At 38.2% G+C, this 17,185-nt stretch overlaps 1 protein-coding gene across 2 annotated transcripts in view; it reads right to left on the bottom strand.

Moving 5' to 3' along the window:
- Positions 1-1,436: 1,436 nt before the first annotated feature.
- LOC139444302 (protein dispatched homolog 1-like) overlaps positions 1,437-17,185 on the bottom strand; it is a 102,046-nt gene continuing 86,297 nt past the window's right edge. For both annotated transcript variants that reach the window (XM_071225234.1, XM_071225235.1), the window contains exon 4: positions 1,437-15,678. In XM_071225234.1, the coding sequence (XP_071081335.1) occupies positions 12,704-15,678 (2,975 nt within the window). In that variant the 3' untranslated portion in view covers positions 1,437-12,703. The remainder of the gene's footprint in view (positions 15,679-17,185) is intronic.

Raw genomic sequence — 17,185 nt, 5'->3', positions numbered from 1 at the left:
TAGAAAACCATCTGTTGACACATACGAGATATAAAGGCTTATTGTCGTCAGTTACGCATTTTAGATGGGTCGTCGAGGAATAAGTATTGTTCTATAGATTATTCCTAGAGTTCAGTTGCAAGAAACGTCAAAATTTAAAAGAAATTAAGTCGTAACAATGAGTCGTTAATGTGAAAAATGTGTACATGGGGATAATCGATCATTCACCAATACAGATTCTATTGGGTGTAAAAGGTAAGAGAATGATAAAAATTATAGGAATGAACATTGAAAATCAGTGATGACACCAGGTGTTTGCGAAAAGGATTAGCACCAACTGCTCTGAAATCATTGCGCAAAAATGGTAGACGCATCCTGGCGAGTAAAGAGTGAGTGAGTGAGTGAGTTGGGTTTAACGCCGCTTTTAACAGTATTTCAGTCATTTCGCGGCGTGAAGTGATGCAGGTCTCAGACGTTTACAACTTCGGTGAAACCCACGAGCACGGGTATTGTGCTGACAAACCTAGAAACATAACCGGGGTGAACCGGGATTCGAACCCACAATCATAGGTTTCTGGCGGGGCCAAGGGACGCAACTCTGCACAGCGAATCGCGGCGCCTTAGACGACTGGGCCACCCGTGCCCCCTGGCGAGTGAAGATTACATATCCGTATATACGTCATAAAGAATACTCCCATGCCGATTCCGTAAAACAATAGATGACCCTTATCCCATGCTTGTCGAAAGACCCAAATAAAAAGGATTGGGTGCCCATTCTTGGTGATATGGGTATGAAATCGTGTCCCGTTAGCTAGACCGCCGTCGTATAGCTGGAATATTGCTGATAGCATCGTTACACAACAAACATCAGTCCCTAGATAATGCAGTCTGGACCAGACAAACCAGTGATTAAATGCTCAAGCTTTATGACGGCAGTCTGTAAATAATCAAGTCTAGACCAGACAATCTAATGATTGATATCATGAGCATCGATCCACGCAATTGTGATACGATGACATGCATCAACCAAGTCAGCGAGTCTGACCACCTGATCCTGTTAGTCAGCTCTCACGACAATCATAGTCGCCTTTTATGGCAAGTATAGTCGCCTCACAAACAAGCATGGGTAGCTGATGGCCTACTCTCACCCGGATCTTCAGGGGTTAGGGACAGCTGGGATATTGCTGATTGCAATGTTAAACAACATTCACTCACTCAAAAACAATAATTCCTTCAACATAGTTAGCATATGTGTGTGAACATGCAGGTGTGTTTATGGGCGTTATCCATAGGGTGATACATTTTTAACCACTTGAATACTTTAGATGTGTATAAAGCAAAACCTTGGTCTGGTAAATATATGTATAGTGACTCTTTGGATATGAGAACATCATACAATTTATTTTGGTTATATATCTTTTGTACAAAATACAACAAACAGTTAATTTTCGGTAAATGTTTATTTAATAAAGCATATTTGTGTTCATAAAAATACCAGCTCTGAGTATTGTACAATGTAATAAAGAGGTGGAAAGAGGCACAGGGGTCCCTTCCAAGTCCTGCCAGTGCAAGCGCACCCATGTCCACACACTACATATGTCAATGCATGTGCATACAAGCACGTACACTACATGTTAATGCATCTACACACACTACATATGTAAATGCATGTTTATACTCTCACATACATTACATATGTCAGTGCATGTACACACACACTCTCTCGTAGTCATGTCAGTGTACATACACACACAATCTAGAAGACATGTCAGTGAATGTAGACAAACAATCTAGTAGATCTGTCAGTGAATGTACACACACAATCCAGTAGACATGTCAGTGAATGTACACACACAATCTAGTAGATCTGTCAGTGAATGTACACACAATCTAGTAGACATGTCAGTGACTTTAGACATACAATCTAGTAGATATGTCAGTGTACGTACACACACAATCTAGTAGATCTGTCAGTGAATGTACACACAATCTAGTAGATATGTCAGTGAATGTACACACAAAATCTAGTAGATCGGTCAATGAATGTACACACACAATCTAGCAAATCTGTCAGTGTACGTACACACACAATCTAGTAGATATGTCAGTGAATGTACACACACAATCTAGTAGATCTGTCAGTGAATGTACACACACAATCTAGTAGATCTGTCAGTGGGTGTACAATAAAAGCTTTCCATACTCATAAGATCTAGCAGATGTCGCTCTAAGGGATTTGTTAGCACATGAACACACACACTAGCCGAGCTGATGACAGTTAGAAATGAGCGATAGTAATAAGTGTAAAGCAAGATAACTGTAAAAGATGCTACAGTAACACCAATATAAGTGCTACAAACAGAGTACCATGAACCACTGTCGGAACGCCAACCATAACCATAGTAATAGGAGAGATAACCTCAATGACATGTTCCCATTTCAAATGGTTCAGAACTGATCAAATCCAGAATACTGGAATGCCATGTCTCATGCTGGCCACATGGACAACTGACAGGAGTGATATAGGATTGCAGCATCTCCACCGGCATGAACATATAAAGCCCTCCCCAATCAAGGTGTTCCCCCTTCCAGCAGGGGAACTCTTGACAGTCATAGGTGAATACAGGTCAGGGTTGCGTTCTTTTAGTGTGCATATCATTGGAAAGTGTTATATACAAAGACATATACCAACAGCTGTGTTGTCATATATACCATCTCTGATTCCTGGGCGAATAACTCTTATATATCACTTTGCTTGAGGACATACATGATTGTACATATTGGACTGGCAGAATTGTAAATGCTTCTTTACAAAAATGTTTTAGGCCTGACCAACATTGCTCTTGTCTTACACATGCTAATTTCTGAAAAGTAAAACAAAATTAAAATGCTATTTGATTTGCTTTCTTATACATATTATTGTGTTTTATTAAAATTTTCACAAGCTTCAGAAGGATGTGATTGGTGATAGCAACAGTGATCAGATGAATTATCACAAAGGAGTGAGTTGGGTAACCACTGTGTTGCATTTAGTGTCGACAGCACTGATAGCTTAATGTGGGACAAAAGACAAAACTTCTTCGACTTTTACCTTCTCATGTCACCAATGAGTATTGGTATGATCTAGGAGACCTTAGATGTTGCTTGCGCCTAGCACTACCCTGCATGAACGACTACAAAACTCACCTCTGCCGAGTGAAATACAGCACATCTACAACACACCTACAGAGAACATCTTGCATAATTTCAGCTTGTTTTATTAATCAGCTAACATAAAAAAAAAATCACAAATGTTGAATTTGATATTTTGTCTGTGAACGTTTCAGCAAGAAAAAGACTTCTCCAAAGAAGACTGACATGTACAGGGACGTAAATATTTGATTTAAAAAAATACAGCTTGTTCTTTCAAAACACCAAACATACTCCGAAGCATATTTTTTGACTCCTCTAGGAATAAAGTTTATTAGTCTGCCTTCTCTTTTTGTATGGCATAGAGATATCATTTTGCCTTCTCATTTTCAGTGGCATCAAGATATTCTTTTGGCTCCTCTTTCTTGGCATATTAACAAAGAGAATCTTTAAACAAGAAATTTGTTGGCAAGTTCTTGTAAAGCGAAGAAACTCTTTTACCTGTCATTCAAGAAAGCCCCACTGATATATATATATATTTCAACCATACTTTTAACTGATTTTTTTCATAAATAAATTTTTGTTATCAATTAATTTCTTTTGACAACAAATACAAATTTTAAATAGAAATGTATCTGAAATCCTAGGTATTACCAAAAATATTCTTTGCTGAAGAACTTGAGCCACAACATGAGCAATACTTGGTATTACTAAACTGTTAGGGAGAGGAATGAGTGAATGAATATTGTTTTAATCCAGTCATCACTATGTCAGCATTATCACAGCAGATCAGCGATCCACAGCATGACCAACAGCCCACACAGTCAGGGTACCAGGTGCCACACTCTGACTGCCTAGTCCTCAATGAACCAAGTCTCACACCATAACCAACCAATCCTTGATTCACACAATGAACCAAGTCGAACACAATGATCACCCAATCCTTGATTCACACAATTAACTAAGTCTAACACACTGATCACCCAATCCTTGATTCACACAATGAACTAAGTCAAACACACTGATCACCCAATCCTTGATTCACACAATGAACCAAGTAAAACACACTGATCACCCAATCCTCAAATCTCACAATGAACTAAGTCAAACACACTGATCACCCAATCCTTGATTCACACAATGAACTAAGTCAAACACACTGATCACCCAGCCCTGATTCACACAATGAACTAAGTCAAACACACTGATCACCCAATCCTCAACCCTCACAATGAACCAAGTCATACACACTGATCACCCAATCCTTGATTCACACAATGAACAAAGTCAAACACACTGATCACCCAATCCTTGATTCCAGCAGTCGAATCACACACTGTGACCACCCAATTATCATTTCATCAGCTCTTGTAGCCATGCCGGAACCAATGCTGCCCAGGAAGGAGATCACTAGTAATACACACCGCACACCAGGAAGGAGGGAGGCATGTAACAGATCAATAGTAATACACACCGCACACCAGGAAGGAGGGAGGCATGTAACAGATCAATAGTAATACACACCGCACACCAGGAAGGGGGGAGGCATGTAACAGATCACTAGTAATACATACCGCACACCAGGAAGGAGTGAAGCATGTAACAGATCACTAGTAATACACACCGCACACCAGGAAGGAGGGAGGCATGTAACAGATCACTAGTAATACACACCGCACACCAGGAAGGAGGGAGGCATGTAACAGATCACTAGTAATACATACCGCACACCAGGAAGGAGTGAGGCATGTAACAGATCACTAGTAATACACACCGCACACCAGGAAGGAGGGAGGCATGTAACAGATCACTAGTAATACATACCGCACACCAGGAAGGACGGAGGCATCTAACAGATCACTAGTAATACACACCACACACCAGAAAGGAGGGAGGCATGTAACAGATCACTAGTAATACACACCGCACACCAGGAACGAGGGAGGCATGTAACAGATCACTAGTAATACATACTGCACACCAGGAAGGAGGGAGGCATGTAACAGATCACAAGTAATACACACCGCACACCAGACCAACCTGCAGTTGAATATGGGATACCTTATCTTTATTATCTGTCTTGATGTAGATAAGAAATTTTATGCTCTCTATAAGATAATAAGACATTCACATTCTGCTTTTTGTGTTTATTAGCCATAAACATAAAACCAGAAAATGACATGATATATTTTATCATAAGTATATTATTTACAAGAAGAAAATAAATAAATAGTTCAAAAGAAATTCGGTGACATAAAGGCAAGATCAATCTTTTTTTCTTATTTCTGGCTATTTACAAAGATTTTTTAAGAATCTGATTATATTTCAATGTCTGTAAATTGGAAGCTAATTTGGTATTTTTTCTGGAAAGCTCTGTTTAAAAAAAATAATAACATGTAGATCTCTTTTGTAAGCATGCTTATTCACAGAGGGTCTTACATATTTCCAATTATCATTCTAGGGTAGGTTCATCTGCAATTTGCTGTGCTTGCTTAAAAGTCCCTTGGTCATGCCAGGATTCACTAGTTGTGGGTTCGAAACAGATTATGATGCTTGGTCTGTCAACATATCTGCTTCAATTTGGGGTCACATTAAACTTACAAACTGCAGTGGTAATATTGCTGAAAAACTGATTGTAGTGGCATAGACCCAACTCACTCACTCCCCTGTAAATTTAGAAAATAAATTAGCCTGGTGTGAAACAAGTTCTGACAATGAACAAGAATTGTTTTGTTCTTTAATTCAAACTGATCTTAGTAGTCATACACAAATCAGACATTTGTCATGCTATAATGTTGTGTTTGTTCAAATGTACAGACAAACACACTCTGACCGGAATAATGTAAATAATTGTGGCATCCATGTGGCATGTCATCTGGATGAAAACTGCTGTTTGTCGGGTAACTGTTGTTTATCATGTAGCTGTTGTTTGTCATGTAGCCGCTGTTTGTCATGAAACTGCTGTTTGTCATATAATTTCTGTATGTCATTTAATTGCTGTTTGTCATCCAACTGCTGTTTGTCATGGAACTGCTGTTTGTCATATAATTTCTGTATGTCATTTAATTGCTGTTTGTCATCCAACTGCTGTTTGTCATGAAACTGTTGCTTGTTGTGTAACTGATATTTGTGATGAAATTGTTGATTGTCCTGAAATTGATGTTTGTCATGATACTGTTGTTTGTCACAATACTGTTGTTTGTCACGATACTGTTGTTGGTAAAGAAATTGTTACACAGTTGTATATAAGTGGTTCCAAATAATATCCTCAATGATAAGTGGAAACATCTCTATAGTGGACGATTTGTGATTGTCACAAATGATCATACAGAAATATAAAAAACATGTTTACTCAAAAATTATAAAGGAGTAGCAAATATAAAGTTTCTCAACCATGACACAAATTCTTTTGTAATATCTTAAACAAAATAAAAAATGAGCAGATATCCTTAATAATAACCTTTATCTCTTGTTTTCTTGCACATATTCTTTAATAATTCAGCCATATTATGACTTCAACATACATGACCTTGACCTTGATCGATGTATTTAATAACGAATCAGTCTGACCCTCAACATCAGACCATAATATGCAAGAAACATTCCCTGTGGTTCTACAGAAGGATCAGAAAGTCCCTGAAGTGTGCATATGGAGCTTACGGACAAGAAATGAGGCGATAGTCAAGTCCAGACAAACACATTAAGCAGTCCCTTTTTGAAAGAGGGTTGATTATTAACTTAGACATGTGTTAATGGAGGACTTGACTGAATGCCATCTTACGAGCATCCACTACGGCATTGTTTACCTCACAATAACAGGTTGTTGGTAATGGAACAGTTTCGCATGCAACTGTTCCTTACATAGAGATGTCCTTAGCCATAGAACTGATTGTCATGAAACTGCTATTTGTCACACAACTGTTCGTCACAAAACTGCTACTTGTCATACTACCGTTTGTCACAAAACTATTTGTCATGCTGTTGATTGTCATGAGAATAACCAAAAAAATAAACATACAAAGCATTTGAATATTTCACACTTAAAAGACATTATCTTAAGTTTGTTAGCCATCTACTATTAACAACAGTATCTGCATTAACAACGTTTATCAATGCAGCCCAACATGGATCAGTAATTATTGGAATGAATCAAAACTCTGTTGCTAGTGAAAAGCATCAATGGAAAATCCAAAGAGATTACAAATGATACAGACATGTACATATTCAGCATTGATTATACATACAAATAATGCAAACAAAGGTTTAAAAAACGTCACAGACGCTTGGATATGTAGTCTCCAATTAAAACCTGTTCTTGTTCTACATGCTCAGCTTATGCAATGGAATGTTAACACAGACTGGTAAAAATTCTTAAATGCAAAAGTGGACAAATACCTCACACAAACAAGTCATGGTGTTTCTCCAATTTAGACCACATATATCATGGTTACTTACTATGACAAATACATTGACAAAGCAACAAGCATAAGCACCGTCAGTAACCATGGTAACATTTGGCCGACAGTCTCACAGAGGTTCATAATAGAACAAATAAATTTCTCTGGCAAGCTTAGATCATCTGATATATAAGAGATGCAGACAGAATCACGAGGAAATGCATAACACAGATAAGATAAGTCTAGACATTTTTATATGCTGAAAACACAAATGAGTTCTCCAAAATGTTATTATCATAACATTATATTTAACCTAATGCATTGATAAATTGGATTATATTTTTTCACTAATCAAACTTGATATATATCTTCATTTAATATTCCCCTTTGGTCTCCCTCCTTGAGTATGTATGTCTTCGTGATGTACAGAGCACCCTAACGTTGAGCTCAAGGACTACACATCGGTGAACCATGATATAAAACTCAAGTTAACACAATATCCTTCGTTCTGAATGATACCCATAGTTTACCTGATTGTTTAACTTTTGTGCACATCAGATGGTTTACAAATTGGTACTGCTACACAATCTAACAATAAAACTTCCCAGTCCATCTGGCCTTACATTGGAGAAGTATCAAATAACAAACATTTAAATATATGGTAGGGATGCAACAGAAAACACATAGAGCAGGAAATGCGTACTTTGCCAAAACACCTGGTGTCATCACTCATTTCATTGATCGATAGATAGAACTTTCACAGCTATTTCGCCTTTTACGCCAAATGGAATCTGTTTCGGGAGATAATTGAGACTGGTTATTCCTCAGTGTAGGCATTATATAATTAATTATCTGGCATCTTTTTGTTTGTATATATGTTAACCTTTATTTCATGAGAGTTTGAACTGTGTCATTTCATTCAATTGGACTTCCGCCTGACTTATTCTTAATGTAACAAATGTTATATTTGGGATAACACTTTCTGAGTAAAGTACAGATTCTCGTACATTTTTGGGGTGAGTCCCGTCTGGGATTCGAACCCACACTGCCAGAGTGCGGCACCTAATCGTGAGAACACCCCAAAAAGTACGAGAATCTATACTTTACTCAGAAACTGTTATCCCATATATAACATTTGACCACTTTCTAAATGGCATTGTGTGTTCAGTATCTTTAATAGTTAGTTAATGTATCCAGACCTTAAAAGTCAGAATATCTTCTAAGGTTCATTTCAGAAGCTGTAGTATCAAGAAAGACAGCATCGATTTATTAACAATAAAGAATAAGAGGTGGAAATTGTTGTCAAGTCAATCTTCCCTCAAAATCAGGGATAATTAAAAAAACAATTCCAGCTTAAAGATATTCTTAAAGCCAAGCTCAGGGATCATGCTTATGAATAAAGATCATATATTCTTACCTCCAAAAATGAAATAAAATAGTCTCATTTAATGTTATTTTGACCACTGACCAAGGTTTTGTAAAAGTGGCATACATGTATTCTGTGCAGGTGATAGATGACAAACAGAAAACAACATCATGTTGAGTGACAAACCCATAGCAAGTGTGCTGGGTATCATGCAGAGTTAAAAACATTAGAAATGCAATATGAAATTAAAACCTCCATGTTACACTGCTGGTTGGTATTTGGTGTGTCCCTCACACTTGCCAGTTATATGATGGGTTATAGACGAGACCTGGAAACATCGGTAGTGTTCCCTCGAGAGTCCAGCACAACAATCATCAGTAATGTTTCCATTGAAGTTGACTTACTTTCTGACAAGTCAATTTTACTAAGGCTAAAAAAAATAATAGTCTTGGTTCTCAGGCACCGTCCGCATCATCATCAAGTTCGCCGCACATTTCGTTTTTATATCCACTTTTAAAAAGTCCAACAGTAGTCAAATACTGTATTCCAGTATTTTACTCATCAAGGAGTACATTTATGAAGGGAGGCCCTCTCCAAGGTTCATTGTACACAAAATTGTTTATTGATTACACAACTGTTTATTGGTTACATACTACAGTGATCCCTCGTTACAATGCTACCTTCGGGGTCCAAACAATTGATGAGCATTATAGATGATCAGCAGTTTGAGCAACCAAAAGAAAAACAAAGACACCGCCCGCACTATATTTTCAAAAAACATTGCCTGAGAACCAATTCTTTTATTTTTTTTAAGCCTAAAGACAGATAAATTTATATTCTTGTTTTGAGGATTAGCCTTCCCAAAAAGTAAAACAAAACATGCTGCTTCATTGAAAATTGGATTTTATAACATTTTACTGCCTGACAAATTTTATATTTATTAAATTTTTCATGATGTTGGCAAGGTAAAACTGTAGAAATATGAACTGGTAAGGCCGAAGAAATGAAAAGGAACTAAGTATTGGACATGTCGATCAAAAGAACTATTTTAAGATTTGAACACAATATTTAATGCTTTAAAACCCATTAATATGAGAATAAAAAAATGCATGGTTAACATACTCCAACCCAATGGTGCAATTCTGACACAAACAATCCTCATGACCACACGATAAAACACAGACAAAAACATTACCGGTATTTCCATCGAATGATAGTTGCTTAGAAATTATCATAAAAACAATTTATGTGAAACATCACGGCCTATCAATGAACCATTATTTCAAAGAAGCATGGCCACAATACACGTATACAGATTATGATTTCAACATTAATTTATTATGTATTTTTTTTAAAACAATCTATTTAAACATCTGTGTTCACTGGATTGTCTGGTCCAGACTCTATCATTGACAGACTGCCGTCTTATAGCTGGAATATTGCTGAGTGTGGCGTTAAACAACAAACAAACAAACAAACAAACAAACAAACAAACAAAACTGTCAATGGATGTGATTCCCATGATGCAGGAATGTTTGGTAGGACTGTCAATGGTGTATGTCATCATGTGCATGTCAAAAGGAACACCTAGCAATTTTCTATTGGAACCAAAAACTGATTTGAGGCAGTTGTGTGGTCGTGAGGTAGCCAGGAATGAAATTAACAGTGAGTTCATTATGGACAAAACTGTGACATTCGTCACCACTTGCCCTTTTCCGTAACCTGCAAGACGACTCGTCCCCATATCGATGAATGTTATGTGCGAAAATACCACAAACCAATCATAATGCGCGTATGACTTCAAGTACTTCGGTCAAAGAATAATTTTTGACTTAACAAATGTCTTGCATCTAAATATACACCCAACAAACAGTTAAATGTGGTCAATCTTGTTGCACAACACAGTAAGTCCCAATGTGTTGAAGATGGCATCTGGAACATTTATAGGGAAAAATATACATGAATCATTACGCAACGAGTTGACAATTCTTTTAGTTATGCCTGTTTCCTCTTAGATGGAACTCAGTCATATACAAATGTCCATGAGAGGGGCACGAGTCACTATTCAGCTTGTCCCAGAATAACACAAGTTGGTTACGAATGTAAACAGTGAATCTGTTTTGTCAAGAAAGTGTTGACATGAGTGAGTGAAGCTTCACCCAACTTTTGACAATTAATATTTTGCAATAATTCAGAACTGTGTCAGCAGTCAGACTTACAGACTTAGTTGCCTGGATATTTGGAGTTACATATTCAGCCACCAATCTTGAGGTGTCGAGTTTATACCAAATAGTTCACACTGAGGAGACCTGTTTACTTAAAGTGGCTGAATTTGTATAGTTGATATGACTACTTCATTAGGTCATAAGATGTTGTTGGGCCTACCAAATATATCATCATTCACGTTTCAATGTCCACTTGTCCAATGTTTATATATAATCTACAGAGCAACATCAATCTCATTAAAATAAGATCTTAGTTCTCGCTACCGCTAAACAAAGATCTTAGGACATCCCATTATGGGTCACGTCACACCCACCTTTCGCGAACTTTGACCGACTAAGGGAATGACTGACAAGTAGTCTACATTAGCCAATCAGAAGGCAGCTCTCTCATGCCTTATGGCCCTAGTTTGAAACTGGCGACTACACTTCGAAAGAAATTTTGATAAAAACCTTTATTAAAAATTTGAAACTAAACAAAAGAACATTCCCGAATGGCAAATAGATTCCCTAGATTGTATGGATTCAGTCATTAAGCCTGTAACTGTTGTTCGGAAAAACCTGTGTTAAATTTTTCGAGGTTGCATGATTAGAAAACACATTCCGACTGTCACTTTCATGATCTGGTAAGCTACGCTCTGATTGGTCGGATGAAAGGTTGTTCTGACGTGACTCGGAATGGGATGTCCTCAGATCTTTGTAAATTAGATTGGAGCAACATTGGCCTGTTGCAGTTTTCCATCTGCTTGGATCACTGACCAAATGTGCAGTAACCTTACTCTCAATTCTTTTAAGATGATCTCATCTCTGCATTAATCTCGAGTCTGCATATTTGAAAAAGCTCATTCAGACAATTCAAATTGTCCATCTGTTAAATGATCTAGTACATTATCTAGATCTACAGTGGCATTCAACAGAAGTGTCATGGCTCCATCTATAAATATTGATTTAAAACAATATTGCATTTCCAAAGTTTCTTTCAGTTCATATCATTGTTAGAAAACGTACATCTTTATTGATAACAACTTCTGGTTCATTGCATTAGTGACATTTCAATGTAGTTTCTTAAACCCTTCACCAGCTTTAGAACGGTGTAAGAATCTACATCGAAATGTCACTAATGGTATAAACCAGAGGTTGTTATGAAAAAAGTATGTTTTCTTATTTACTCACCAACTTCTAGAATGCCAATCAAACAGTTAGATCATTGTTTATCTAAAACCTTGGTTTACAATATCTAAGCATGCTCATAGAGAGTTTGATATATTGCTTCTGACATGTAATATATTACACTTCAGATACGTATCAAAAGTATTGCTAAGGGGAAACACTGAGTTTCTAGAAGATTTAATTTATTTTTCTTAAAATTATTGACATGACAAGAATAAAGAAAAAGACCAAAATGGAAAATGTACCAGAACAATTAATTCAAATGTGCACGTACAAACTACAGCAGAACATGTACTTCACATTACCAATTGATATTGAAGAATAATCTCAAATATAAAACTAAACAGGATGACAGTCATTGAATAAATAGGTATGAGATATGTACTTAATTCTTTGTGTAGCTTCAAACCAACCCTAACAAACTTACAAATTTTAACAAATTAAAGAAGTTCATCACTTTTGGCCCAATGGCCTGATCCCTCTTTGATTTCACTGGCGTCACTTTGGGAAGCACCAGACATAATACCGGAATCCACAGGTTCATGGGTTTCAGGCTGTTCAATGATCACTTCAGAAGTTTGGGTTTCTGAAGAAGGTTCGAAGGTGACACATGTTCCACGTTTGGACTCGTAGCCACCTGGGCTTCTCGCCCTCATGTGGGTATAAGGGCCCTTTGACCTGATACGATGAGGATGATGATGACGAAAGTGGGAATGCCTTGGGTGAGTCTCCTGACCCTCGGTCAAGGGCTCGAGTTCATGCACCTCACTACTGATATGGTTTGGGTTGCTTGTACTTGAACTGGACAGTGTGGACTCGGACATAGCATACACCGTCTTGTCCACATGTTCTCTGGCAGAAGGTGAACAACAGTCTGAAGCTGGCCAATGAAACTGACCAAACCCTCCCTGAGGTCCTATAGTTCGTAACAGAGACTGGAAGAAAAAAGTGGAATATATCCATGCAATGGTAATAAGTAACATTAAAAAAGTTCCAAACTTTTGATAGACTAAAACAGTGGAGGGCATCATGAACACACCGGCCAGGAATGTTGTCAATGCAGCCATAGCAACCGCACTTCCCATGCGGCCAATTGAACAAGCGACTCTCATTTCTCGATCCAGGTCTGGCGAGAGTCTGTACGCTACTCCGTAATGTAGGGTAAAGTCAACAGACATCCCTATAGCTACAGTGATGACCACAGACTCAAGAATGTTAAGCTCCCATCCAAGTAGCACCAGTGATGCAACTGTAACGATGATTATACACGCAATTGTAATAATAGCATAGAAGCTGATCAAGATGTTCAATGTAGTGAAGAAAGCTACAATAGCTGCAAATGATAACGACACCCCAAGAGCTAGAGGTGTTCCTTTAGCTAGACTGTTCTGGAGGTCATAAAATTTTAAATTTGTCACAAACCAGCCATTTCTCATTTGAGCTGGGGCTTGTACCATTTCCTCTGTCACCCAGCGGTTCACTTTGAGATAAAACTGTTTCATTTTTTCGTAGGAATGGCTGTACGGTTCATTGCTAAGGAACTCCACCATGAAGGCACTGATACGTCCATTAGAGAATCGAGGTCCTGGGGAATGCTTATTGTAACGAACTGCTGGAGTTTTTTGCAGCAAAGGGACATAGCGTAAAAGACATTTTTTGAACTTATTCTTAGGAAAAGGGAAAGCTGTTTCATTGCAGCATGGTTTTTCATCTTGCGTACATGGCCGTTTCATGTATTCATTTGCAAAGTTCTCCAAGAAGCAGTTGGTGAGTTGTAAGCCAGGAGAGTTGAGATAAAATTCAGATTTTCGAAACCGAGCACAAAATTCCAAAAGCCATCGCTGAGCACTCTCTTCAGCTAGGTCAAAGTCAGAGTCTAGAACGAGGGAACCTTTCTCATTGGGATTGAGCCTGTCTCCTGTGTCACTGGCATGAATCCCCCACACAATAGTAACAGGTAACACTGGGATGTCCTCCTCCTTCATCTTCTCAAAACTGAAGCTATCACTCAGCTGAAAATCATACTTCTCCAGCCAATGATTGGAAGAAAACACTTGGAATTTTCTCGTAGATGGCAGTTTCAATTTGGGGTAGTAAAAAATGACAATCACACCACAGATTCCTAGACCGCCATAAAGGACGAGCCACACATAGCGGAACTTAATCACAAGGCATGGGAGGAGCTTCTCAAAAAATATCCTTGACCAGTCTGTGAGGACATAGTACAATTTGTATGGAACTCGACACAAATAGTAGCAGAAATTGTTCTCTTCTGTATAAAATTCATGACTGGAGCATACACAAAAATTGCACCATTTTTCATAAAGCATGATTGTGGCTGGTATCCATGTGAGAGACAAGAAGAAGTTGCAGATGACTGCTGTCCCAGCATATATACTAAAGCACTGAATGGCGGTGATGTCACTGATGTAGTTAGCATAAAATGATGCCGCTGTTGTCAGACTCGTCACCAGCATCGATAACGTTGCATGACGTAACGTGTCATTGACTATTTTTTCAAGAGTACCATTATTTTTTTCCGCCTTGGCAAGGTGCCAAACTTTGCAATAAATAAACACATCATCAGCACCAATACCTATCATGACTACAACAGTTACCATGTTCATATATGGGAAAAATTTGATTTCAAACACATGCATGTACAAGAAATAGGCTACCGTAAGGGCCCAAAACATAGCTAAAAAGGTCATCACGGTGATGAAAATTGATGTCGAATAAAGCCACATGGCAAGGAAGATTACACAACCAGCAGATGCCAACCAAATTGTATCTGATTTCAACATCTCTTGGAATAACTTGTACTTAAGATCGAATTTAGCTCCAACAATTTCCACACCATCAAAGGTCCTTGGCAATGATTCCATGTAATTGTATAGATCTAAGGAGCTTCCTGCTACTGGGAAAAATGTTACGGCATACGTCAAATGTGGTGAGGAATTAGCTGCAACATTTTGGATAAAATGGACGTCAAGAAGATGATGGAAGAGATGATACACTGCATTGTACCTTGTGCATTTGGATGGGACTCCGTGACACTCCTCCTGAGGATAGCTCGATGCTGTGTACCATGCTCCTTCAGAATACTCACAGTTAATTCCCATGGTGTAATTAATATAGTAGTTGGAACAAGACTTGAGCAATTTTAGGACATTGGACACATCCTTTTCCGTGATTGTATGGCAGCTTGATTTGTTGCTTAGCAACGCTATGTAGCTTCCTAAAGACCAGCTTCGACAACAGTTTTTCCCTGACTCAACGTGAATACACTGTTCGGTGAAGAGTGAATTTGATGACAGATATTGGGTCTCCATTTTGCACATGGCCTTGATATGATGAAGTGTGAACAGATTCGACCCATCTACTGCCTTGTACACGACTCTGGCATACTCCTTGTCTGAAAGAAATCAAGAGTGAGTGAGTGAGTTGGATTTAAAAGTATACAACTCAATAGAAGATAAGGACCACCCAATTCTTTCATATTGCAATAATTAATCTGTCATACCATGTGGAAAAATTAACGAAGTCCCTACAAAATATAATACATTTGCCTCGCATTGTAGGGAAGAAAATAATGTGCCCTTTTCATGCAGACTATATTTAAGTGTCCAAAGAGTAGTTTCACTTTTTTAATACATTAAAATATATAACTGAGGATTTCACAGCTAAAAATGGGTAAAAATCCAATTTGACAGGGGTTATAGATATTTATCAGTTTGGTTACATAGGTATTGCATCACCTGACTCTAGTAAATCCCACAATCAGTAGATCCTGGCACAGGGATATGAAGATGATCAATTATATAGAAATAATCCTCAGGGTAGCCATACGACTTTCACAAAACAAAAACATTCACAATGATGTGCTGCCATTTATCAACCAAATACAGGAGTGTTGCAGACATCGGCCCATGGTGGGTTATATTTGCGGGCCAATCAGTCAACCAGTGATCAATGGGTTATATTTGCGAGCCAATCAGTCAACCAGTGATCAATGGGTTATATTTGCGGGCCAATCAGTCAACCAGTGAGCAATGGGTTATATTTGCGGGCCAATCAGTCAACCAATGAACAATGGGTTATACTTGCAGGCCAATCAGTCAACCAGTGATCAATGGGTTATCCTTGCGGGCCAATCAGTCAACCAATGATCAATGGGTTATCTTTGCGGGCCAATCAGTCAACCAGTGATCAATGGGTTATATTTGCGAGCCAATCAGTCAACCAGTGATCAATGGGTTATATCTGCGAGTCAATCAGTCAACCAGTGATCAATGGGTTATACTTGCAGGCCAATCAGTCAACCAATGATCAATGGGTTATCTTTGCGGGCCAATCAGTCAACCAGTGATCAATGGGTTATATTTGCGAGCCAATCAGTCAACCAGTGATCAATGGGTTATATTTGCGGGCCAATCAGTCAACCAGTGATCAATGGGTTATATTTGCGGACCAATCAGTCAACCAGTGATCAATGGGTTATATTTGCAGGCCAATCAGTCAACCAGTGATCAATGGGTTATCCTTGCGGGCCAATCAGTCAACCAATGAACAATGGGTTATATTTGCGGGCCAATCAGTCAACCAGTGATCAATGGGTTATATTTGCAGGCCAATCAGTCAACCAGTGATCAATGGGTTATATTTGCGAGTCAATCAGTCAACCAGTGATCAATGGGTTATATTTGCGGACCAATCAGTCAGCCAGTGATCAATGGGTTATATTTACAGGCCAATCAGTCAACCAGTGATCAATGGGTTATATTTACGGGCCAATTAGTCAACCAGTAATCATTGGGTTAAAACTGCAAGTCACCAGTCAACTGGTGATCAACAGCAACACACATTATTACACATATACCCTGTTTTATATCACACACATCAAGGATTACTTTTCTACCACA

The sequence above is a fragment of the Haliotis cracherodii genome, unplaced genomic scaffold (genome assembly GCF_022045235.1).
Source record: "Haliotis cracherodii isolate W230 unplaced genomic scaffold, xgHalCrac1.p SCAF_5, whole genome shotgun sequence".
Taxonomy (NCBI): Eukaryota; Metazoa; Mollusca; class Gastropoda; order Lepetellida; family Haliotidae; genus Haliotis; species Haliotis cracherodii.
Note: the sequence above shows the minus strand (reverse complement) of the source record. Positions and strands in the feature narration are given on the sequence as shown.